The 27,877-nt window shown below is 37.8% G+C and overlaps 2 protein-coding genes across 3 annotated transcripts in view; one reads left to right on the top strand and one right to left on the bottom strand.

Annotated features, from left to right (window-relative positions):
• Nucleotides 1-22,764, bottom strand: part of cbc (protein CLP1 homolog) — a 156,692-nt gene extending 133,928 nt beyond the window's left edge. The window contains exon 1 of the mRNA XM_090389835.1: nt 22,621-22,764. Within this exon, the coding sequence (XP_090245961.1) occupies nt 22,621-22,650 (30 nt within the window). The 5' untranslated portion in view covers nt 22,651-22,764. The remainder of the gene's footprint in view (nt 1-22,620) is intronic.
• A 250-nt stretch (nt 22,765-23,014) lies between these two features.
• Nucleotides 23,015-27,877, top strand: part of LOC150090354 (dnaJ homolog subfamily B member 6-like) — a 230,062-nt gene continuing 225,199 nt past the window's right edge. For both annotated transcript variants that reach the window (XM_090389830.1, XM_090389829.1), the window contains exon 1: nt 23,015-23,179. The gene's annotated coding sequence lies outside the window, so the exon portion shown is untranslated. The remainder of the gene's footprint in view (nt 23,180-27,877) is intronic.

Raw genomic sequence — 27,877 nt, 5'->3', positions numbered from 1 at the left:
GTATTCATTCCAGCAGCTCTACATCCTTCTTAAAATGAGGCCTTCACACATCTACACAGTACTCAATGTGTGCCCTGACCATTACCTTATACAAGGGGATAATCACCCCCTTATCCTTGCTAGAAAAATTCCCGTTTATCATTGACAAGACACCATGAGCTACTCTTGCACACTGTCTGCACTAATCAGAAAACTACTTCATATCTGCCTGCACAATTACCCCCAGGTCCTTTTCATTCTTTACCACCCTGAGTGTAGTACCACACAGTTGATATTGTTACCCATAGGCAGTACTTTACATTTGCAATGTTAAACTTCAGTTGCCACGTCTCAGCTCATCTGCCCAACATTTCTAGATTCTGTTGCAGTAGCATACTGTCATTAGTGTGGAGCTTGGCGCCACAATCAACTCAGATCGATATGTGGAAACATTGAAAAAGTTGAAATCCCTCATCTGTAGAGTTTGACCAGACAAAAACCTTAATGAGATTCTTCTCCGTGACAACACACAACCCCACACCAGTCTGGACATGATGGAGGACATTACAAAACTGGGGTGCACTGTTTTTCCTCACCCCTCTCATAACCCAGATCTTACACCTGACTATCAGCTCTTTGGCCCACTGAAGGATGCACTCTGTCGAACCCACTTTGCAGTTGACGACCAGCTCAAGCACAGTGCTTGTGAAGCCCTCAGGAACAAGAGCAAGGACTTTTACAGGATGAATACAGCGTCTGAAGTGCATAGAAAACGATGGTGACTTTGTGGTAAAATAAATGTTTATTAATGATTGAGGATTAATTGATGTAAAAGTAGTAGTTAATTGATATAATAGTAGTAGATTGATGTAAAAGTAGTAGATTAATTGATGTAAAGTTGTAAGAATTAAATTTTCTGAGGCAAAAATAAGAGGTATTACTTTCGTACCGCTCCTCATAATTTGAAGAATTTTGTTTTAAGATTAATTTTTATATTACAAAGACAGCTGGTAAGTGTTTATATGTTATTGTTATTTACTATATATTTATATTTTATATATTTATCACAAGTTATGGGAAGGAGATGTTCAGACTGGATTGCAGGCAGTTTTATTTTAGCCAGTGAGTTATAAATTACTTGAATAAGTTACCTCAGTGGGTGGTAGAGGCTGACAGTTTGGGGAAATTTAAAGGTCAACTGGATAAAACCTACAGGAGGAGGGAAACCCATAGGTTGTCCATTTCCTTTTCTCTTATTAATTATTATTATTTTTTTTAATTTTCTTCTTCTAATTATTTTTTAAAATTTTCATCTTATTATTTTATTTATTTTTTGATATTTTAATATCATTATTATTTTTTTTTTTGGCTGGTGCAGCATAAGCTATAGGCTTCATTGCACCATGGCGACATTGCTAATACCAATATATATACAGTACTATATAATCAAACTAAGGTAAAATTCGAATAATTTTGTTTCAAGGTTAATTTTTATATTGCAAAGACAGCTGAAAGTGTCTTTTTACGTATTACACTTATTTACTATATAAAAATTAACCGTAAAACAAAATTATTTGAATTAGATCTTAGTGTTTTGATTTACAAAAACTTTTAATTCTATCACAAAATTCTAAGAATTCCATAATAAATACCCTTAGTTACTATGTATGTAGTCAGTGAAGAAGTGGTAAGAATATACCACAAAATGCTTCATCCCATTATGTACATATTTCCAATTTGGAATTAAACATAATAATACAACGTAGGTTTTCAGTGCTATATTATCTTATGTTTATTAATTTCTTTATTCTCTCTCTCTCCACCTAACACACACAAAGGCATCTCCTGTGGCATGATGTCCAGTTAAAGTCATGTCTGCATTATATCCAATATACTACACATACAGTGCATGCAATAAGGCCTTAATATTAGCATTAGTAGTAGAGGCATATGATGCAAGAAAGCAAGCTTATACAGCATCAACCAAAAAAATATAAAAAACCCTTCCTATTTCATCCAATCATTCAATTCAAATGTTTGTCTAGTTCTGCCTTGAATTTATTTAAGCTGTCAACTTCTACGACAGATGGAAGTGGGTTCCAGCAATCAACCACCAGCTGACTAAAGGCAAATTTTTGCACATTTATTCTAAAACTGTCTTTCATCAATTTGAATTTAATTAATCTGGTCGAGAGAAAAAATCCCTTGAGCATTGAGCTTTGCTCAATCCATTTCAACATCCTTTTAAGAAGGATGTAGAGCTGTTGGAATGAGTACAGAGAAGGGTAACAAGATTAGTGAATGGAACAAAGGGTTGCTCTTACGAAGAAAGGCTTAAGTTTTGCAAATTACAGTGTCTGGAGACTAGGCACCTGTGAGGTGATCTGATTGAGGTGTATAAAGCCTTGAATGGTTTGAGCATGCCAAATGCAGATGGGATTCTTCCTCTTGCTCAGAATAATCACCTAAGAGGGCATAAATTCAAATTGAGGAAAGACGGTTGAAGGATAGATGTGCGGAAGCTTGCCTTTAGCCAGCGGGTAGTTGATTGCTGGAACAAACTTCCATCTGTCGATGTAGAAGTTGATAGTTTAAGTAGATTAAAGGCAGAACTTGACAAACATTTGAAGCGAGTGGTTGGGTGAAATAAAGTGGTTTTTTTTTGGCTAATGCTATATAAGATTGCTTTCTTGCATCATGTGCCTTTGCTAATGCTAATATTTCTTTAAACCTCAATCAGTTCACCTAGGTGCCTAGACTCCAGACACTGTAATCTGCAGAACTTCAGCTTTCTTTGCAAGAGCAATGCTATGTTTCATTTAATAATCTTGTTGCCCTTCTCTGTATTCATTCCAGCAGCTCTACATCCTTCTTAAAATGAGGCCTTCACACATCTACACAGTACTCAATGTGTGCCCTGACCATTACCTTATACAAGGGGATAATCACCCCCTTATCCTTGCTAGAAAAATTCCCGTTTATCATTGACAAGACACCATGAGCTACTCTTGCACACTGTCTGCACTAATCAGAAAACTACTTCATATCTGCCTGCACAATTACCCCCAGGTCCTTTTCATTCTTTACCACCCTGAGTGTAGTACCACACAGTTGATATTGTTACCCATAGGCAGTACTTTACATTTGCAATGTTAAACTTCAGTTGCCACGTCTCAGCTCATCTGCCCAACATTTCTAGATTCTGTTGCAGTAGCATACTGTCATTAGTGTCATTAACAACCCTGCCATTTACCGCACCTTGTTTTCCAGGCAGCTGCTCATTCCAATAAAAGCAGTGCAAGAATGACTTTCACCTATGCCAGTGGCTTCTGTTAATCTACTATTCCATATATACCCCAAAGCTAACAGTTTTCCGACCTACCTAACACTGCCTCAATGACATCAGCAAATATTCTTGCACCCTATTCAATTTAAGTATATCTCATCCCCCGTAGAAGCAGTCTCTCCTGTTAACATGCACAGACCAGGCTGAGAAAAATATTACCCCATGAGCCTTGCACAATCTCTCCAGGGCTGAATTTTTTTTTTTTTTATGAAAAGCCCAAACACAAGAAGTGCTAGAACCTAGAGTTGTTGTTATTTGGTTTTTTTTTTTAGGAGCATTAGCAACTAAGGCCATATTGCTCCGAGGATGTGCGGTGGTCATTCCCTGACCTTTCCGCATCCTCCGTATTTGGTGGTGACGGGCTCGAACCCCGGTCTAATCAAGAAGTGTGTGCTACACACTGGTGCTCCTTCCCACCTGGCTACGGAGGCGCCCTAGAACCTAGAGTACTCAGTACCATACTTAGTTTGGAGGTTGAGAAGATGAAGGAAGATATTTGTTGACATTAGATTTGAACTTCTGTACACTGTAATTTTCAAGAAATATGAATAAAGCAAGGTTGTTTTCAGAAAATAGAAGTTGAATGAATAAACGAGGAAGATGAAAATTTCGTTCTGTGAGTTTGAAGTAGGACATTAAATGGATGTTGGCTGGTGGTAGCACATGTCTGGACTGTTTTGAAAGAGAGAGCAGGAATTATAGAAGCTAATTCAGCAGAACAGTGCCTATGGAAGTATCTGTAAAAAAGGCATGCAGCAGAAACAGTACATCTATGAGACAGAGAGTGGAGAGACTCTGTTAGAGATGAGGCATTAATTGACCTAACTGCTCTCTTCTGAATGGAATCTAGAAGCCTGAGAGAGGTTTTGGGAGCACTGCCGCAGATGTGGGAACAATATTCCATGGTAGGCGGATTTGCGATTTGTACAGAGTGAACAGCTGTTTGGAAGAAGGGTAACAAAAAAGAGCGAAAGAGAAAACCAAGTTTTTTAGATGCAGAGGAAGCAATATTTGTAATGTGCTTTTGCCAAGAGAGATTAGAAGTCAGGGTAATCCCCCAAAGAGATATATCATCTTGCCTAGAAATCAGAGTGTCATCAAAGATAAGCATAGGAGCAGAAGAATCCTTTTTGCAAGATATAAGACAAGACTGAGTTTTAGAAGGACTGAAATCAACTAAGTTGTCTTTGCCTCACTGGAGAATTAACTGGAGATCGGCATTTAAGGAATTGGTAGCGGATATTTGAAAGGTTGAAGCTCATTGAGCAGTGAATGTTTCTCAAACTGGAAAGTGGAATGCAATCTGCTACCATCAGCAAAACTATGGATAGGATTTCCAGTCAATGGAAGTAGCTCATTAAAATACAAGAGGAAAAGAGTGGGGGGAAAGAACTATACCTTTGGGGGACACCAGCATTAGTGAAGTAGTTAGAAGACAGAGAGCCATCTACCATCACCTTCAGTGAGCAGTCAGAGAGAAAACTGGATAAACAATTACAAAATTGGTCTTTGAGGTTGTCACAGACATTCTCTCAGATATGCCAGACAAGCTGTACTTGCTACCTGGGAGTCTAAAACGCTGATGGAACTGATATTCGGGTGACACTCAAGTCAAGTGGGCCCAATTTCGGCGAAGTCCGGATGGTCTGTGACAGCCAAATCCTCTGCTTGCACCTTCACGATGGTGGGACTGTTAGTAATCCTGGGTATAACCCCCATGCACAAGTACATGGTGGGTGACCACCCAGGTGTGAACCAACGTAAGCAGGGGTCGAGGTGTGGCACCCACACCACATGGAGGAATGCCGCCCCTCTATGTTACCAGGCAGTACTAGGTGGAAGATGACTCTCATCAACCGGTGAAATACCACCACTTTGCTTATTGGAGGCTTGAAGTGGTGGAACCCATGTTTAGTCTCTAGAGCTAAGTTCCGGTCAACCCTTCCCTATCTCTTCCATCATGCAGTATGATTGATGACTTTTGAGGTTATGATGAACGTCGTGGCGAGATCCAATATTCCTTACATTTCGAGGGTACAGCTCTAAAACGGTTTTCGCAGGCCGGCCGCTAGTTAGTACACCGGACCGGACCTATTGGTAACTCTCTAGGAGGCTTCCGGATCAGCTAGTGGATAATCTTGCTACCTCTACTCTGCCAGATAGTGACTGGAGGGAGTCTGAGTAGTGTGTATGCGGGGAGCATTGTCGAGGCCACATTATGTCAAGGATCTGGGTATATTCTTACCACATGTACGCCATATCCAAAAATTTCATTACTTCATACAGCATGTCCCACCCACTTTTTCTTACTATTGAATACACCATGAATTAGCATTAGCATTAGCATTAGTAGAGGCATATGATGCAAGAAAGCAAGCTTATTCAGCATCAGCCAAAAAAAAAAAAAAAAAAACACAACCACTACTCCCATTTCACCCCTCAATTCGTTCGAAATACCTGTCCAGCTGAGCCTTAAATTTGTTTAGGCTATCAACTTCAACAACAAGCGATGGAAGTCTATTCCACAAACCAACTGCCCGCTGGCTAAAGGCGAATTTCCGCACATCTATCCGACATCCGTCCTTCCTCAATTTGAATTTATGCCCTCTCAGGTGATTATTCTGAGCAAGAGGAAGAATCCCATTGGCATTGAGCATGCTCAAGCCATTCAAAGCCTTGTACACCTCTATCAGATCACCTCGGCGATGCCTAGTCTCCAGGCTCTGTAATTTGCAAAACTTAAGCCTTTCTTCGTAAGAGCAACCCTTTGTTCCATTCACTAATCTTGTTGCCCTTCTCTGTACTCGTTCCATCAGCTCTACATCCTTCTTGAAATGGGGCCTCCAGACCTGTATACAGTACTCAAGGTGTGGCCTGACCAATGCCTTATACAAGGGAATAATCACATCCCTGTCCCTGCTAGAAAAATTCCTGTATATCATTGACAAGACACCATGAGCTACCCTTGCAGCTCGTCTGCACTGCTCAGAGAACTTCATATCTGCCTGCACAATTACCCCCAGGTCCTTTTCATTCTCTACCACTGTCAGCGTAGTACCACAGAGTTGATACGTTGATCTGGGGTTACTGTTTCCCATATGTAGTACTTTACATTTGTCAATGTTAAACTTCATTTGCCACCTCTCAGCCCATCTGCTCAACCTTTCCAGATCCTGTTGCAGCAGCATAGTATCAGTAGTGTCCTTAACAACCCTGCCAACCTTTGTATCGTCTGCAAACTTAGACATTAAGCCTGATACACCATCATCAATATCATTTATAAATACAGAAAACAACAATGGACCCAACACTGAACCCTGAGGAACTCCACTAATAACATTAGTCCACGTTGAGCAGTGTCCATTGATTACCACTCTCTGTCTTCTGCCACTCAACCATCCCTTTATCCATAGCAGCAATTTGCCTCCAATGCCACACTTCTCCAATTTGTGCAGCAGTCTTCCATGCACAACAGTATCAAAAGCCTTTCTAAGATCCAAATATATAATATCAAAGTTATTCCCTGCATCCAGTTCTTTTGTGACTACATCATAGTATCCAATCAAATTGGTCAGACAAGACCTGCCCTTAACAAACCCATGCTGTGTCTGAGCTATAACTGAATTCTTGTCCAGATGATCCTGCAGTGCTTCTTTAACCAGTGCCTCCATTAATTTTCCTGGAACCGAAGTTAAACTAACAGGTCTATAATTACTTGTGTCAGCCTTTGATCCTCCTTTGTGAATTGGGGTTACATTTGCACATCTCCAGTCCATGGGTACCTCCCCTGAGTCCAAAGAAGCTCTCATAATTATGGCTAGGGGTTTGCTTACTTCCTTTGCTGCCTCCTTTAATATAACTGGATAGATCCCATCCACCCCGGGTGCCTTTTTTATGTTTATCCTCAACAATTTCTCCTCCACTTTCCTCTCAGTTATTAGAAAATCATCTAGCTCACTGCCAATGTTTACTTCACCTACGACATTCCCCTTCCTGAATAACTCCTCATGTGTGAATGTAGATGCAAAATACTCGTTTAGATTGTTAGCCACCTGAGCTGGATCCTCAACTGTTGAACCATCAACATCCAGTGGACCAATCTGATTCATCCCTTTCCTTCTTGAGTTTAAATAGGTAAATAACTCTTTTCTGTTTTTCTTTGCATCCTTTGCCAAGGATTTCTCATAATCTGCCTTTGCCTGCCTAATCTCCTTTGTGACTTGGTTACAGACCAACTTATATCTATCATAGGCTTCCACGTCACCCATTAATTTGTATGTATCCCATGCATTTTTCTTCTCTGCCATATGTCTCATTAGTTCATCTGACAACCATTTAGGCCTGAACCTTGAACAATATTTCTTGGTTGGTATGTAAAGCCTGGTAGCTTCCAAGATTAGTTCCTTGAATGCTTCCCATTTTGAATTTGCTGTTGGTAACATCATCAGTTGGTCCCACTGTATAGAATTTAAATACTGTCTCAGACCATCATAGTCGCCTTTACGAAAGCAAAAACCCTTCCCTTTACCTCTGATGGTAGTTACCTCCTTGAGTAAATCCCACTTCAGCACACTGTGATCACTGCCACCCAGTGGTTCATTTATCTGCAGATTCCTAATGCATGAAGAATCCCTACTGATAATCAGATCAAGAGTATTGCTCCCTCTTGTTGCCTCACGAACATGCTGGTGTAGAAAACAATCATCCAATAAATCCACAAAAGCCTTGCTAGTGTGTGAGTGACCAACCCACAAATTCCAGTCAATATCTGGGAAATTAAAATCCCCCATTATAAGACTCTCTGATTTACTGGCCCATTCTATTTCCCTGTACAGTGTCTTATTATACTCATCAGAGTCATTAGGCCTATAGCACACTCCTACTCTCAATTTTGATTTACCTATGCTTATGTCACACCAAACTGACTCAACACTGCACTGTCCAGCGATGTCAACTGGCTTCACTTCCTTGGATTTTATGTGTTTTTTAACTAATAGCATAACCCCTCCTCCCTTCCTATCCTGTCTATCCTTTCTGTAGACGTTGTACTCCCCAAATTCCAGTTCTGCATTCCTTATATCTGTGTGACACCACGTCTCTGATATCCCAACAATATCTGCCTTTGATGTTTTGAGTAATACCTCAAATTCATCAAATTTATTTACTAAACTCCTAGCATTAGTGTACACGCAAGTATACATGCACCTGTTTCTATTCTTAGCTACCCTAACACAACCCATGTGTTTACTTGTACCGCAATGACTTCCAGCAGTCTCTGAAATATCCTGCATCTTGTTTTTCAGGCTTCTGCTCATTCCAATAGAAGCAGTGCAAGAATCTCTTTCACCTCTGCCAGTGGCTACTGTTAATCCATTAGTCTTTGTCTCCCCCCAAGCTAGCAGTTTTCCGACCCACCTAACACTGCCTCGATAGCATCAGCAAATATTCTTGCACCCTTTCTATTTAAGTGTATCCCATCCCTGTAGAAGCAATCTCTCCTGTTAACAAGTACAGTCCAGGCTGAAAAAAATTCTACCCCTTCAGCCTTGCACAATCTTTCCAGGGCCGAATTGATCGACAAGGCTCTCATCATATACTCCCTCCTATCGTGTCTGGGCAGAATTGCAGACACTTTCAAATTCAACCCTACATTGTCAAACTAATAGAGCAAGCTTATCTGCGAAAAGATCTAAACCTCCCAAGGACTTCCTAATGTCCCACCCACTTTTTCTTACTATTGAATACACCATGAATTGTCAAACTAATAGAGCAAGCTTATCTGCGAAAAGATCTAAACCTCCCAAGGACTTCCTAATCCATTTCACAAATATACGTGGTCTCAATTCTAATCTCAACAATGTCCATTTCCACTTGCAGTCTGCCAAACCTCATGTACTTTTTCTGACAGAATCTCAGTTATCGGTTGATTCAACTACTGCTCATCTCAGATGCCCAAATTATTCGCTGTATGATTCCTTTCGCCTCAAAGGTGGTACTTGTGCATATGTCCGTTCTGATATTCCCTGTCAGAGACTTGGCAATTTGGAATCTCCTCTCTTTGATCTTCTCTGGCTTAAAATCTCTCTACCTCATTGTGTCAAATTCATCTGTTGTCTCTACCGTTCTCCCAACTCGACTAATCACTTGGAGCTCTTTGACTTCCTCTCGTTGCAACTTGACTTTCTCCAGTCCAACTCTCCTAACAGTGAGGTAATTTTCCTTGGTGATTTTAATGTTCACAACCCCAGCTGGCTTCCGTTTTCTAGTCACACCGACCCAGCAGGTCGAGATGCTGAGGCTTTTGCAATTACTAATGACCCAGCACAGATTGTTCATTTATCTACAAGGATACCGGACAATCCTAATCATACAGCCAATACGCTTGATCTTTTTCTCACAAACAACCCTTCTAAGTACACGGTCGAAGTGAGAGCTCCTTTAGGCACTTCAGATCACAACTTGGTGATTGTCTCTTCTCCAATGAAACCTTTATCTCAAGGCTATTCCCAACCTCGTGTTGTTTGGCATTACAAGAATGCAAAATAGGATGACCTGCGAGACTTCTTTTCTTCTTTTCCTTGGTCGGATTACTGTTTCAAAAGTTCTGATGTCAACGTTTGCTCAGATCGTGTCAGTGAAATTATTCTTGCAGGAATGGAATCCTTTATCCCACACTCCACTTTAAAATCTCGTCCTTTATCTAAACCTTAGTTTTCCAATAAATGTGCTAAGGCTGTCCAAGAGAAGAATGTTGCATATCGTAATTGGCTTGTTTCTAATTCTTCAGTTTCATTTTCTGCCTACGCCAAAGCTCGCAACAATTGTAAAGCAGTTATTAATCAGTCCAAACTAGAGTTTGAACAGGCTAAGAGTAGAAAACTTGCTTCTTGCCCTAATGGTAGCCGGGCATTCTGGTCTCTTGCCAAAGCTATTGGCCGCAACTTTTGCCCATCTCTGCTCCCACCTCTGTCCAAACCAGATGGCTCTGTTGTCACTTCAGCCAAGGATAAAGCTGACCTGCTAGCATCCCATTTTTCTTCCAGCTCATGTATTAATGATCTTGGTAAAACACCTCCCACCATTCCCAATACGCTCCATTCAATGCCTCCTGTGGTCTTCCGTCAAAAGGATATCAGAAGGATTTTGATGAATCTTAATGCTAAGAAAGCTCCAGGTCCTGATGGTATTTCTCCACTTGTTCTCAAAACCTGTGCTCCTGAACTTACTCCTATTCTTTGCCACCTCTTTTCACTTTCTTATTCTAAAGGTGTTTTTCCTTCTGCTTGGAAATTTCCCCATATCCAGCCAGTTCCTAAAAACGGTGACAAATCCCTCCCATCCAATTATCGTCCCATTGCAATTACTTCTACTCTTTCTAAAGTAATGGAGAAATCAATTAACCGCCAACTCTTAAACTACCTAGAAACCTTCCATCTGATCAACGATCACCAGCATGGATTCCGTCAGTGTCGATCCACTGGTGATATTCTGGCTTATGTTACCCATTTATGTACTAATTCAATGGAAAGGTTCGATGAAACACAAGTAGTTGCTCTTGACATCCCAAAGGCTTTTGATCGTGTTTGGCATAAAGGTCTTCTAAACAAGCTTCCATCTTATGGTTTGCCAACTGTTTTTAGTAATTGGTTATCCAGTTATCTCTCTGATCGCTCACTGAGGGTGATGGTTGATGGCTCTCTGTCTTCTAACTTCTCCACTAATGCCGGTGTCCCCCAAGGCTCAGTTCTTTCCCCCACTCTTTTCCTCTTGTATATCAATGACCTTCTTCCATTGACTGGAAATCCTATCCATAGTTTTGCCGATGATAGCACATTGCATTCAACTTTCCATTTTGAGAAACCTTGTCCTGCTCGATCAGCTTCAACTTCTCGAAAATCTGCTACCAATTCCTTAAATGCCGATCTTCAGGTAATTCTCCAGTGGGGCAAAGACAACTTAGTTGATTTCAACCCTTCTAAAACTCAGTCTTGTCTTATATCTCGCAAAAAGGATTCTTCTGCTCCTATGCTTATCTTTAGTGACACTCCAATTTCTAGGCAAAAGGATATATCTCTTTTGGGGTTTACCCTGACTTCTAATCTCTCTTGGCACAAGCACATTACAAATATTGCTTCCTCTGCATCTAAAAAACTTGGTTTTCTCTTTCGCTCTCGGCGTTACTTTTCTTCCAAACAGCTGCTCACTCTGTATAAATCGCAAATCCGCCCTGCCATGGAATATTGTTCCCACATCTGGGGGTGGTGCCCCCAAAACCTCTCTCAGGCTTCTTGATTCCATTCAGAAGAGGTTAATTAATGATTCATCTCTAACAGAGTCTCTCCACTCGCTGTCTCATAGATGTACTGTTTCTGCTGCATGCCTCTTCTACAGATACTTCCATGGGCACTGTTCTTCTGAATTAGCTTCTATAATTCCCGCTCTCTCTTTCAAAACAGTCCGAACACGTGCTGCCACCAGCCAACATCCATTTACTGTCCAACTTCAAACTCACAGAACCAACTTTTCATCTTCCTCATTTATTCATTCAACTGCCGTTTTCTGGAACAACCTTCCTTCATACGTATTTCCTGAAAATTACAATCTAAAGAAGTTCAAGTCCAATGTCAACAAATATCTTCTTTCATCTTCTCCATCTCCAACCCAAGCACGGTACTAAGTACTATAGGTTCTAATACCTCTTGTGTTTGGTGTTCACATAAAAAAAAAAAAAAAAAAACAGTTGGCAATCCATAAGATGCAAGCTTGTTTAGAAGATCCTTATACCAAACATGATCGAAAGCCTTTGAGATGTCACACTGCAACATTACAGTACACTACGGCAACAGAATCTAGAAATATTGATTAGAAATCTAGATTAGCTGAGAGGTGGCAACTGAAGTTAACATTGACAAATGTGAAGTACTGCCTATGGGTAACAATATTAACTGTGTGGTACTACACTGAGAGTGGTAGAGAATGAAAAGGACCTTGAAACTAATTGAAACAACTTTTCATCTTCCTCATTTATCCATTCAACTGCTGTTTTCTGGAACAACCTTCCTTCATACATATTTCCTGAAAATTACAGTCTATAGAAGTTCAAGTCTAATGCCAACAAATATCTTCTTTTGTCTTCTCAACCTCCAACCCAAGCACGGTACTAGGTACTATAGGTTCTAATAACTCTCGTGTTTGGGGTTTTCATAAAAAAATAAAAATAATATAGGGTGACCATATACTTTTGGCACAAAACCAGGCCAAAACGTATTCCAAAGAAGAAAATCAGGGACAGTGCGACTGTTGAAAGGAAGAAAATCCGGGCCAATGTTAGTGGTCCCGATTTTTTAATTTAAGCAAGTTTGTAATTTTCAGGTTCAGTCTTCTGAAAATAACTCATAAACTTCAAATAAGGAACTGCACTCTCCAGGGCAGATTTGTGTTTCTTCATTTTTATATGATCTGTTACATCACTATGACCCCCATGGGATATTGAAAGTGTAGACAAACAGCGTGTACAGGAAACACAATCACGAGATATCGACTCAAGTAATGGGAATTCTGCACGTAGCTGTTCATTAAAAGTGCATTTTGGTTTTTTCATTGACATGGCTGAAATCAAAATTATTTTATTAATTATTATAGTTAAGTTAAGCCTTTTCCAGTGGATTTTTAAAGAATAGCCACTTTTTAAAGAAAAATATTTGCTCTGAAGGTAGCTACAGAGAAATTAGCAGACTGCTACATGGTTTAGCTGGTTCACTGTCTGGTTGTGTAATAGAAGTTTGAAGTAATGAATTTGAGGTGTTGCTCAAAACTTCAAATGGCAGATATTGTTGCCATAACAGACAAATGGTGTCACACAGATATAAGGAATGCAGAACTGGAATTTGGGAGTACAATGTGTACAGGAAGGATGGATAGGATAGGAAGGGAGGAGAGATTATGCTATTGGTTAAGAAACACAAAATCCAAGGAAGTCCAGTCAGTCGACATGGGTGGACAGTGCAGTGTCGAGTCAGTTTGGTGTGACATAAGCACTAGGAAAGCAAAAATTGAAAGTAGGAGTGTGTTATAGACCTAATGATTCTGATGAGTATAAGGAACTGTACAGGGAAATAGAGTGGGCCAGTAAATCAGAGTCTTATAAGGAGGGATTTTAATTTCCCGGATATTGACTGGAATTTGTGGTGGTCACTCACACACTAGCAAGGCTTTTGTGGATTTATTGGACGATTGTTTTCTAAAGCAGCATGTTCAGAAGGCAACTAGAGCGAGTAATACTCTTGACCTGATTATTAGTAGTGATTCTTCATGCATTAAGAATCTGCAGATAAAGGAACCACTAGGTGGCAGTGATCACAGTGTGCTGAAGTCAGATTTACTCAAAGAGGTAACTACCATCAGGGGTAAAGGGAAGGGTTTTTGCTTTTGTAAAGGTAACTACGGTGGTCTGAGACAGAATTTAAATTCTATACGATGGAGCCAATTCATGATGTTACCAACAGCAAATTCAAAATGGGAGGCATTCAAAGAATTTATCTTGGAAGCTACTAGGCGTTACGTACCAACTAAGAAATACTGTTCAAGGTTTAGGCCTAAATGGATGTCAGATGAACTAATCAGATATATGGCAGAGAACAAAAATGCATGGGATACATATAAATTAATAGGTGACATGGAAGCCTATGATACATATAAGCTGGTCTGTAACCAAGTCACAAAGGAGATTAGGAAGGCAAAGGCAGATTATGAGAAATCATTGACAAAGGATGTAAAGAAAATAGCAAAGAGATCTTTGACAAAGGATGAAAAGAAAAATAGCAAAGAGTTCTTTACCTATGTAAACTCCAGAAGGAAAGGGTTGATGAATCAGATTGGTCCACTCGTGTTTGGGATTTTCATTAAAAAAAAAAACAAAAAAAAAATATATATATTGATGGTTCAACTGCTAATGATCCTGCTCAGGTGACTAACAAACTAAATGAATATTTTACATCTACATTTCCAAATGAGGAGTTATTCAGGGAGAGGAATGCCAGAGGTAAATTAAACTCTGGCAATGAGCTAGATGATTCTGTAATAACTGAGAGGAAACTGGAGGGCAAATTGTTGAAGAAAAACATAAAAAAGGCACCCTGGGTGGATGGGATCTATCCAGTTATATTAAAGGAGGCAGCAAAGGAAGTAAGCAAACGATTAGCCATAATTATGAGAGCTTCCTTAGACTCAGGGAAGGTACCCATGGACTGGACATGTGCAAATGTGACCCCAATTCACAAAGGAGGATCAAAGGGCGACAAGTAATTACAGACCAGTTAGTTTAACTTCTGTTCCAGAGAAATTAATGGAGGCACTGGTTAAAGAAGCACTGCAGGATCATCTAGACAAGACTTCAGTTATAGCTCGGACACAGCATGGGTTTGTTAAGGGAAAGTCTTGTCTGGCCAATTTCATTGGATACTATGATGTGGTCACAAAGGAACTGGATGCAGGGAATTACTTTGATATCATATATTTGGATTTTAGAAATGCTTTTAATACTGCTGCACATGGAAGACTGCTGCACAAATTGGAGCAGTGTGGCACTGGAGGCAAATTGCTGCTATGGATAAAGGGATGGTTGAGTGGGAGAAGACAGAGTGTGGTAATCAATGGACACTGCTCATTGTAGACTAATGTTATTAGTAGGGTCCCTCAGGGTTCAGTGTTGGGTCCATTGTTGTTTTTTTTAGGTGCCTCTGTAGCCAGGTGGGAAGGAGCAGCAGTGCGTAGCACACGCTTCTTGATTAGATTGGGGTTCGAGCCGGTCACCACAAAATACGGAGGATGCGGAAAGGTCAGGGAATGACCACCGCATATCCCGGAGCAATATGGCCTTAGTTGCTAATGCTCCAAATAAACAAACAAAACAAACAAACAAAAAAACATTGTTTTTTCTGTATTTATAAATGATATTGATGATGGTATATCAAGCTTAATGTCCAAGTTTGCAGACAATACGAAGGTTGGTAGTGTTGTTAAGGACACTACTGACAATATGCTGCTGCAACAGGATCTAGAAAAGTTGAGCAGATGGGCTGAGAGGTGGCAAATGAACTTTAATATTGACAAATGAAAAGTACTACATATGGGAAGCAGTAACCCCAGAGTAATGTATCAACTCTGTGGTACTACACTGACAGTGGTAGAGAATGAAAATGACCTGGGGGTAATTGTGCAGGCAGGTATGAAGTTTTCTGAGCAGTGCAGACGGTCTGCAAGAGTAGCTCATGGTGTCTTGTCAATGATATACAGGAATTTTTCTAGCAGGGATAAGGAGGTGATTATCTCCTTGTATAAGGCAATGGTCAAGCCACACCTTGAGTACTGTTTACAGGTCTAGAGACTAGGCACCTGCGAGGTGATCTAATTGAGGTGTATAAAGCCTTGAATGGTTTGAGCATGCTCAATGCTGATGGGATTCTTTCCCTTGCTCAGAATAATCACCTGACAGGGCATAAATTCAAATTGAGGAAAGACGGTTGTAGGATAGATGTGCGGAAGTTTGCCTTTAGCCAGCGGGTAGTTGGTTGGTGGAATAAACATCCATCTTTTGTTGTGGAAGTTGACAGCCTAAATAAATTTAAGGTTGAACTGGACAGGTAGTTGGAATGAACAGGGGGGAAATGGGAGTGTTTTGTTTTTTTTTTTTTTTTTGGCTGATGCTGCATAAGCTTGCTTTCTTGCATCGTATGCCTCTCAACTAATGCTAAGTGCTGTAATAAGAAAAAGGTGTGTAAGAGAAGTACTGAGAGATTTTGTTTGAGATTTTGTATAACATGATAATTTATTTATTCCCTATTTATTGCTTGTCTACGGCTGTACATTATGAATAAGTTTATTATTAAGTAACTCGGAAGCTATGAATTCCTTAGGAAGTTAATGTTAATTGATCTCCATGGAAAAGAAAAATTGACCAATAAAAATTTACAATCGAAATAACAATATTTTTAATCAGGACATATAATTAACATACCGGGTCTGTCCCAGCTAAACCAGAACGTATGGTCACCCTAGTTGTATATAAACCAGTCCTGGGGAGGGGGGGGTGATCAATTTTCTTTTCCTCACAATACGCTCCCTTGTAACGCATGTCCTGAATTTATCCTGATATAGTTGTACACATTGGCACTAATGATATTAAGAGTAGGAGACAGGCAGAATTACTTAACAAGTACAGGTCACAGATGAAAAAAAGCCGTGAATTAGGGTTGAATTTGAAAGTGTCTGCAATTCTGCCCAGACACGGTAGGAGGGAGTATATGATGAGAGCCTTGTCAATCAATTCGTCTCGGGAAAGATTGTGCAAGGCTCAAGGGATAGAATTTTTTTCAGCCTGGACTGTACTTGTTAACAGGAGAGACTGCTTCTACAGGGATGGGATACACTTAAATAGAAAGGGTGCAAGAATATTTGCTGATGCTATCGAGGCAGTGTTAGGTGGGTCGGAAAACTGATAGCTTGGGGGGATACAAGGACTAATAGTTTAACAGTAGCCGTCGGCAGAGGTGAAGGTGATTCTTGCACAACTTCTATTAGAATAAGTAGCAACCTGGAGCGAGGGGTGTTGGGGGTTTCAGGGACGGATGGCAGTCATCGTGAAACAGGTGGGTATATGGGATGTGTTAGAGTAACTAAGAATAAGAATAATTAACGAGGTATGCCTGTATACATGGTGCATGTATACAGGCATACCTCGAATAACGAATAGGATGCGTTCCACGAAATTACTTCGTTTTCAGAGGTAAAAATACTATGGCCAGAATAGGGATACGTTCCTACATAGAGAAAATGAAAAGCTTTTTTTTTTGAACAAAGAAAAGTTTTATTAATCTTTCACTTAACAATTGCCTATACGGAGTTATTGCATTTAACACTGATCGCTTAACAATAACACTTCTTCCTAAATCAGGATCATTTTCACTAAAAAAATTTAAAACGTTTTCAATGTCATTTAAGCACCTTTTTAAATCTTTGGTTGTTAACACTTTTTCGGCAGGAACTTCTTTAACTTCGTCTTCATTATCTTTGTCTTTGTTGCTAACAAGGTTTTCTAAATCATCCACTGAAAAACCATCATCTTCTGCATTCAATAAATTTCTAACATCCTCTTCATCGACATTTTCGAAACCTATTGATTGAGCCATCTGGATAACTTCATTTCTAATTTCTTGAATGTTATTTTCTTCTTCTAGTAAAACTTCTGGCCATATTTTGCGCTAAACTCCATTTAAGAATTTCTTAGTGCCTTCTTTCCAAGAACTATCAATGTTTTCAATTGCGTTTTTAATGGTGTAGGTTTTCCAAAAAGTTTTAACTGTCATTTCCTCTTTATCCTCTAGTTCAGTTAAATTGCTTAATGTTCGACGCAGATAATAAGCTTTAAATGATGCTATTACTCCCTGATCCAATGGTTGAATCAGGGAAGTTGTGTTTGCTGGAAGAAACACAACTTTGACAGGAATGCATGTGTCCAACGTGTTAAGATCAGTAGGATGTCCCGGAGCATTGTCTAACAACAAAAGAGCTTTTTCTTCAAAGTTGTTTTTTTGACAATACCGTTTTACTTCAGGACAAAAACGGTTAACAAACCAATCAGTAAATAACTCCTTGGTAACCCACGCTTTTCTATTTGCTTTCCATATTACAGGTAAATTCATTTTTATGTTACCTTTTAACGCCCTCGGATTTTCTGAATGGTAAACTAATAACAATTTTAATTTATAATCGCCAGAGGCATTTGATCCAAAGAGTAATGTTAAACGGTTTTTGGCTGCTTTGAACCCAGCAGCTGATTTTTCTTCAACAGAAATGAAGCTTTTTGTTGGTAGCCGTTTCCAGAACAAACCGCTTTCGTCAACACTGAACACCAAATTTGGTGGAAAATTTTCACGTTCAATTATTTACTTTAGTTTTTCTGGAAACTTATTTGCAGCTTTTCCTGTTAATTTTACACTATGAATCCTGGCCCGTTTTTTTAAATTTCTCGAACCAACCACGAGAAGCCCAAAAGGTTTCCGTAATTTCTTCAGTTTGTTTAGATTTCAGGTGATTAAACTGGAATATTTTTTTTTATGTTAAATGGGGCTTGAAATTGCGGACTTCGTTATATCGAAGCTTCGTTATCAGAGGTAACATTAACCGAGGTATGCCTGTACTTGCATGTATACCAATGCTAGAAGTATAGTAAATAAATTTGATGAATTTGAAGTGTTGGTCAAGACATCAAAGGCGGATATTGTTGGGATATCAGAGACGTGGTGTCACACAGATATAAGGAATGCCGAACTGGAATTTGGGGAGTACAATGTGTACAGAAAGGATAGACAGGATAGGAAGGGAGGAGGTGTTATGCTGTTAATAAAGAAAAACATAAAATCAAAAGAAGTGCATCCAGTTGATATAGATGAACAGTGCACTGTTGAGTCAGTTTGGTGTGACATAAGCACTGCGAAAGCAAAAATAAGAGTAGGAGTGTGTTATAGGCCTAATGACTTGAATGAGTACAATGAACAATTGTACAGAGAAATAGAGTGGGCTAGTACATCAGAATGTCTTATAATGGGGGATTTTAACTTCCCAGATATTCACTGGAACGTGTGGGTTGGGCACTCACACACTAGTCAGACTTTTGTGGATTTATTGGATGATTGTTTTCTGCAGCAGCATGTTCGAGAGGCAACCAGAGAAAGTAATACTCTTGATCTGGTTATCAGCAGTGATCATTCAAGTATTAGGAATTTGCAGATAAAAGAACCACTAGGGGGCAGTGATCACAGTGTACTGACGTGGGATTTACTTAAAGATTTAATTACCATCAGGGGTAAAGGAAAGGGTTTTTGCTTCCGTAAAGGCAAGTACAGTGGTCTCCGACAGTTTTTAAATTCTGTACAGTGGGATCAACTGGTGATGTTACCAACAGTAAATTCTAAGTGGGAAGCATTCAAGGAATTAATCGTGGAAGCTACTAAAAGTTTCATACCTATTAAGAAATATTGTTCAAGGTTTAGGCCTAAATGGTTGTCAAATGAACTAATGAGACTCGTAACAGAGAAGAAAAATGCATGCGATGCATCTAAATTATCAAGCGACTCAGAAGCCTATGGCAGATATAGGTTAATCTGTAATCAGGTGACAAAGGAGGTTCGGCAGGCGAAGTCAGATTACGAGAAATCCTCGGCAAAAGATGCTAAGAAAAACAGCAAGGATTTCTTTACTTATATAAACTCTAAAAGGAAGGGGATGAATCTGATTGGTCCACTTGACATCGATGGTTCGACTGTTGATGATCCTGCTCAGACAGCAAACAAACTGAATGAGTATTTTGCATCTACATTCACACGTGAGGAATTATTAAGGTTTGAAAATGGCAGAAAACGGTTATCAAATTGTAGCAAGATACTTAATGATTTTGTAATAACTGAGAGCAAAGTGGAAGAGAAATTGTTGAAGTTAAATGTATGAAAAGCACCTGGGGTGGATGGGATCTATCCAGTTATATTAAAGGAGGCGGCAAAGCAACTAAGCAAACCCTTAGCTATAATTATGAGAGCATCCTTGGTTTGGTTTGGTATTTGGATTTTAGGAGAATTAGCAACTAAGGCCATATTGCTCCGGGATATGCGGTGGTCATTCCCTGACCTTTCCGCATCCTCCATATTTGGTGGTGACGGGCTCGAACCCCGGTCTAATCAAGAAGTGTGTGCTACGCACTGCTGCTCCCTTCCACCTGGCTACGGAGGCGCCATAGCATCCTTGGACTCAGGGGAGGTTCCCACGGACTGGAGATGCGCAAATGTATCCCCAATTCACAAAGGGGGATCGAAGGGTGACACAAGTAATTACAGACCAGTTAGTTTAACTTCTGTTCCGGGGAAAATAATGGAGTCGCTGGTTAGAGATGCATTGCAGGATCATCTAGACAAGACTGCAGCAATAATTCAGACACAGCATGGGCTTGTTAAGGGAAAGTCTTGCCTGACAAATTTGATAGGATATTATGATGTGGTTACAAAGGAACTGGATGCAAAAAATAATTTTGTACAAATTGGAGCAGAATGGTATTGTACAAATTGTACAAATTTGTAGAAGACTATTGTACAAATTGGAGCAGAATGGTATTAAGGGTAAGTTGCTACAATGGATAAAAGGATGATTAAGTGCGAGAAGACAGGGTGGTAATCAATGGGTGCCGCTCTTCTTGGACTAATGTTATTAGTGGAGTCCCACAGGGTTCGGTGTTAGGTCCACTGTTGTTTTGTATATTTATCAATGATATTGATGAAGGTATATCAGGCTTAATGTCGAAGTTTGCAGATGATACAAAGGTTGGCAGGGTTGTTAATGACAGTAACGGCAGTGTGCTGCTGCAACAGGATCTAGATAATTTGGGCAGATGGGCTAAGAAGTGGCAACTGAGGTTTAACCTTGACAAATGCAAAGTACTGCATATGGGTAGAAGTAACCCCAGAGAAACATACCAACTGTGTGGTACTACACTTAAGGTGGTAGAAAATGAAAAAGACCTGGGAGTAATTGTGCAGGCAGATATGAAGTTTTCTGAGCAATGCAGACAGGCTGCCAGGGCAGGTCATGGAGTTTTGTCAATGATATATAGGAATTTAGGGAAATGATATTTATTTATCATTTGTTTATCATTTATCAATGATATTTAGGGAAAAGGAGGTGATTATCCCTCTGTATAAGGCAATGGTCAGGCCATGCCTTGAGTACTGCGTACAGGTCTGGAGGCCTCATTTTAGGAAGGATGTAGATTTACTTGGGCGTGTACAGAGAAGGGCAACAAGATTGGCGAGGGGAATGAAGGGATCCTCTTACCAAGAGAGGCTTAAGTTCTACAAATTGCAGTGGCTGGAGACTAGGCACCTGCGCGGTGATCTGATTGAGGTATATTAGGCCTTGAATGGGTTGAGCACACTGAATTCTGATGGGAGCCTTCCACTTGTTCAGATTACGAACCTAAGGGGGCATAAATTCAAATTAAGAAAAGACAGATGTAGAATAGATGTTTGGAAATTTGCCTTTAGCCAACGGGTGGTTAATTGCTGGAACAAACTTCCATCTGTCGTTGTGGAAGTTGATAGGTTGAAATAAATTTAAGGAGGAACTGGACAGGCATTTGGAGGGAATGGTGTGATTTTTTTTTTTTTTTTTTTTTGTTGGCTGATGCTGCATAAGCTCATACATTTGCTTTCTTGCATCACATGTCACTACTACTATCCCCCGACATAATGCTATGTCCCTCGATATAACATGCGTTATATTGAAGTTACACTGTATGTGTATTACGAAAAATTTATAAAACATTACAATATTAGTTACATGCCCATAGAACCTCGGGAAAGAAAATATTCCAGAATTACGATATGACTCCGGTTCTGTTCACAAACTCTCCGCTACCAAACAGGTGGCGGGAAGCTTTAGTTAGCAAGGTTTACAGTAATGTTAAGCATAAGTGATTTTTTAATGTGTGCCCATATTAAAATGCCGAAATGATTACATCGTTCTCAGAAAGGTGGGGGGAAAAATACTCGAGTAAAAATGTGTAGTGAAGATGAACACTAAGCATACTGTTCATTGTGCAGGTGCGATACTAAAGTATCATATAGAGGAAAAGGAGACTATCAAACACGTTGTAACTGAAAAACAAACTGAATCAAGGAAATGCTTCACGATATTTTTTAAATGTTGACTTCTTTTATGTTTAATATCCAATCCATGTTTCATTCAGAAAAAGTTGATGCAATCCTTTATGTATTTTAAAATGTGTAAGCCTGTACAGATTTGGGGGATTCCACAAAAGCTTTTTTAGGTTTTGGAAGGCAGATCCAAATTTAGACATGATGAGGACAAAGTATATAATCACAGATATGATTAAAAATATGTAAACACAGATTTTTATCCTCTAAAAAAGAAATGCCGAGGCTTTACGGCTAAATTCGGCACTGACATAACGCCAAATAAACAAACTGTAAAGTATGGTAAAATGTATCCTTAGGAACCAAAATATGGCCATGTGCTCTCTTGACATATTGAAACGGCATTCTGAAAAAAGCGATTTTTGATTTTGTATTGTTTTTTTTTTTTTTCCCCTGGAGAAGTAGATATGAGAATATGATAAAACTAGAGGCCTAATTTTATCATGCTTCACCACAAATATAGCTTATCACGTGGCGTACTACACATCATATCACGAGGCTACAAGTTTAACCATTTAATTTAAAAATTTTACATACTTCATCTTTAGTCTCCTTCTCTTCCGACATTTTGGGCGATGTTACATCAGCTAAAAATTAATAGTTATTAATCCACAATTTCTTACTGCATGTACAATAGTTTATGGACATAATAATACCGCAAAAATTCAAACAAACGGATTGATTTCCACCACTGTTGTCGTAGAGGAAGTAATACTACTATCCGCTTCCGTTTGGTTGATACGAAATTATTATCTTGAATTAAACAAATCATATTGCTATAAATGTTACTTCTTTATTGGAAATTTAATAAAATCAAACACATAAATATTGGATTTGCCTAATAAGCATAATTTGGCAAATATACTACGTAACTAAATGTAAACAAATGATGACACTGTTCAAATTCTAAAGTTAAAATGCATCCGTAACATATTTCAAAATTTTAGTTTGTTTCCGTTCAATAAGTCACTATCACAAGTCTTCTTTCAGTCTTTTTAAAGCATATAATATAATTAAAAAATTAAGGGCCCTCCCCCTAGACAGCTGCAGTTTCATTTTCTGACTTCGAGAGTGGTGGTGAATAACTCCTGACAAGGTAAGGATGAATGACAGCTCAACAGAAGTAACACTATTGGTTTAAAATTTTGTTCATCACAATCACCAGTTATGTATTAAGACTGTACTTAATCATTAGCAAGGAAATTTATTTATTTAAATCGTTTATAATATGTACATCTCTTATTATTTCCATTAGAATACTCTGATTTGTACATATAAAACATAAATCAGTAAAATTACAGTATGGCTGTCGAATACCGTAAGTATTCACACAGTAAATACTATTTACAGTCGATCCTCCCAAATATGGAAGGACCTGATTCTTGCTGGGTTCCGGTAGTAATATTATAATCAAACAAAAAATCAGCGATGCGGGGATACAAGGAATGCACAGCACCCAGGCGACAGAAAGCCCGAATCAAAAATAAATTAAAAAATCAATCATATATTTAGAGTGATATGTGTTGGTGCGTTTTGAAAAACGGTTTATAAGATTCACAGTTCTTAAGTGTATGTACACGACAGTATAAAGGGACGATATTTTTAATTCTCTAATTTAGTTTATTGCAACAGTACACTTCAATACATTGAAGCGCTCATCGTTGCAACTACCATAAATATTACGCTAGCAAATATTTTTAAAATATCTCATTTTACAGCAAAATTGCTTTTAAACCGTCTCAGAAAACAAATTTCCACTAGATTATACACAATCAGTATTCGGAATTTCGGCCAATCATTTATTCATTCCATCCAAAATTTAGCATTTCTTCACACGTTTTGTAGAATAGATGTGCGGAAATTTGCCTTAACCAGCGGGTGGTTAATTATTGCTGGAACAAACTTCCATCTATCGTTGTGGAAGTTGATAGGTTTAATAAATTTAAGGAGGAACTGGACAAACATTTAGAGGGATTTGTTGTGTAAATTTTTTTTTTTTTTTTGTTTTGGCTGATGCTGCATAAGCTCATAAACTTGCTTTCTTGCATCACATCTACACTACTACTACATAGTTGTAGTAGTGGCATGTGATGAATTTTTCATTTCTATCAATTTAAAATTATTTTAAATTTTAAATTGATAGAAACAGTTGCCCAATTCGATGATATCATGGCCGAACATGTAAACTGTATTCAGAATAACAATAATAATATGCCACATTATTTAGACGATAAAATACAGAATGAAATTATTTCTGTAATTGGTGAAAAAATAAAAAATACAATTATTCGTATGTTAAAATCAAGCAAATTTTTACTCAATTATATTAGACTCTCTCAGTTTATCAGTTTAAGCATGAAGAACAAGTAACTGTAGTGATACGATTTGTACATTTAAATAACAATACAAAATAAAATTGAAATTAGAGAACATTTTAGGGGGGGCAGTATTCAATTTTGGATACGATGCAAAAAGAATTAACTTTTTTAATAAGTTTTTTAAATCGTGAAAATATTAGCATTCATGTTATGAGTGGCCAGGGCTTTGATAATGGGGCCAATATAAAGAGGAAACACAATGGCCTTCAAAAAAAATTTTAAATTTTGAACTTGAACCCTAGAGCATTTCACGTACCTTGTGCTGCTCATAGCTTAAATTTTATCATGAAGGACACTGCAAAAGTGTCTCTGGAAATTTCCAACTTTTTCAACATTATTCAAGAAATATATGTTTTCTTTTCAGTAGCAACGTACCGTTTGCAAAATTTTAAAGAGTTCCCAATGTCGACTATAAAACAACTCTCTGATACAAGGTTTTATGATGCATTTATATATTCTAGTTAATGATACATCTGGAGATAATGATGCTAGAAATTTAGCTAAGTGTTTATTACTAAAAATAAAATCATACAAGATTATATGTTCCACAGCATTTGGTATAATATTTTATCAAAAATGAATGTTGTAAGTAAATTAATGTAAAAATCTGATATATTTATACTGGCAATAATAAAAATGTTCAAGTAAGTTAATAATTATTTAAAAGAATGTAAGACATATGACAGTTTTAATAGCATGTTACATGAACCAAAAAGAATTGCTGAAGAAATAGATTCTGAAACATTTCCAGTTGTTGGTTTAGTTAGATCACTTAAGAAAAAAATATTGTTTACGTATGACAGTACTGATTTGCTGGAGAGGCATTATAAAATAAATTTTTATTCACAATTTTAGATACAACGATATCCAAAATAGAAGAATGATTTGAACTCCTGAACATGCATAATAAAACTTTTGAATTTTTAAATAACATTTATTCATTATTAAAAATGAATGATAAAGCAAAAGTGAAATGTATTTACCAATTAAATTATCAGATATTAAATGAAAAGAATCTGATATAAATGCTTTGGATTTGTGTGATGAAATTGAAATTCTTTTCACTTAAATTAGACCTAAAGTGAACACATTATAACCATTTTAAAGTATATATTTTCAAATAATCCTATAAATATGTTTCCAAAATTCCAACAGTTTTTAAGAATATTTTTTGGCGATGCCTGTAATCATGGCATTCAGAGAAAAAAAATATATTTACCATCAATATGAAACAGGAAAGAATTTCAAATTTAAGTATTATTAATATTGAAAATAAAATTGTCACAGACTTAGACATTTCAGATGTTGTAAATAAGTTTGCAATAAAAAAAGGCTAGTAAAGTTAATTTTACTTGAATTTACATATTATTATTATGTTATTTTTTGTACCTTAATTTTTAGTTTATAGAAATAGATATTTTTATTTAATATAAAATTTAGTTAATTCAGAATGTTAATTTTTCTTTTGTAAAATTAAATTATATTATATAGCTTTGTGATATTTGTATGAGCGATTTATCTTGTATAAAAATTGTTAATGTGGTGTAAAAGAAATTAACATTTTTAATTGTATTTATCTATTTCTTATACTTCCTAATATGAAATTTTATACACCCAATATATATATATATATATTGGGGGGGGGGTGGATCGGGTTGAAAGCATCAACTAGCCTTGACATGCCCCTGCAAAAAATAATAATACAATAAAATACTGCACCTTCTGTAATGCAACTTATTGCACATAGTACTATACAAATATAACTAACATTGAGAGAAAGGTAACTTGCAATACATGGAGAGTATATTGTATGGTTAAAAATAACATAAATTATATCCCCTTTTCAAATATCTCATATGCAGTTAATGAACCAGCAACAAAATTTTCTTACACTTGCTTCTCTAAAATTGCCATTTTACTTTAACTAGTGCAACTCTTTCCATGGCAGACAGTCTGTGTTTGTGTTTTGAACTATTTAGAAACCTCCTGACTACTTGCTTTTCTTTTATATTTAAGGGCCCATATGTGTGAAAGTGATGTGTTAGGGTTATGAGCAAAGACAGTGGACTAAAAGTTGTTCACTGAGTACATTAAGTCAACCTAATGCCTTGTGTGTGAATTGCAAGACCCACAAACCTTGAGTAATACATTAATAATTATCAGTGAGTATGAAATCTTATTTGGGAATAGCAGTAGTTGGTTGGAGTGTGGTAAAAACTTTTTTGATGTGAAACATCCTTGGGGCACATACAACCAATTAAATCTGATTGGTCGTGAAAAATGTATCACAGAAGTGACGTCATCCGCGGCTTCTGCCAGAGGCACTTCCCACGCTACCACCTATACTTGTATTGTTGCAATCATACTATTCAACAAACGGCTACAATCAAATGGGTAATTAGGCTATTGATTTGGATTTTGCTAACCTCTTCCAAGGATTATTATTAGCTATAGGGTGCAAGGAAGCCTGAGGCTTATGGTGCACCAGCCAAAAAAAAAAAAAAAAAATTCCTGAGTTACCCTGACAGAGAGAGTCAAAAGTAGAAGGGAATCACCAAGAAAGAGAAGAATGATGATATCCAGCTCAGGACCCTGGGTGTGCCATCCCATACTCACCAGATGTAAGCCCCTGGGGTTAGATGTTTCACATAAAACCATCTAACTCCTGGCCATGTTGCCGTGATGAGAATTATTGCTTCTAGTACTTGTACCGTACTTAGCAGCAATAAAAGAAGTTTATTTATCTATTTATTACTGCATGTGCTCAGCATACACACCATTTTTTTTTTTAGCTCCAAGGTAAAATCTCCAGCCTGCACAGGTACTTCTGATCTTCTTCTTGGATAAATGGCCAACTGGAGAACTAATTTACTGATTCTCTAGCTAGGTTTTTCTTTATTCTTTATTTTCTAAAAATAGCCAGAAAGTAGTGAGATAATGGCATGCCAGATGTTGTAGGCTCAACTGTATGCTTTGCTTGAAAGTAAGAATTTCATCAATTTTAATTGATTTTACTCTTTATGTCTGTAAGTTCTTATTATAATCAGTTTAACAGAATTTTATTAATTAAGAACACTAATAAATAGTTCCATATTATTGCAGCTTCAGCTGCCTATTGAAAATTTGAAGAAAAAAGGTACTTATTAATAAAATTAAAATAATTTATCTGAAACAATATATTTTAATGCAACCAGTTCAGCTTTTATTGGGGCTATGAATTCCTTGAGCTAGAATAAATGGGTTGCAGTTAAGAACTACAACTATTTATTTAAAAAAAAAAAAACACTTATTAGTTTAAAATCAGCAACTTCTGTAATCAAAATGTTTAGAACCATTTAGTCTGAGAAATAACTTTTTGATGTTCAAATCAATGAAGAGGATTTTTTTTTTTTTAGCTAAAATTCTAGAAATAACAA

This window comes from Mastigoproctus giganteus, chromosome 2 (assembly GCF_048544385.1).
Source record: "Mastigoproctus giganteus isolate SK-2022 chromosome 2, ASM4854438v1, whole genome shotgun sequence".
Classification (NCBI taxonomy): domain Eukaryota; kingdom Metazoa; phylum Arthropoda; class Arachnida; order Uropygi; family Thelyphonidae; genus Mastigoproctus; species Mastigoproctus giganteus.
The sequence above is the reverse complement of the archived record's forward strand: the minus strand, read 5'-3'. Positions and strand labels throughout refer to the sequence as shown.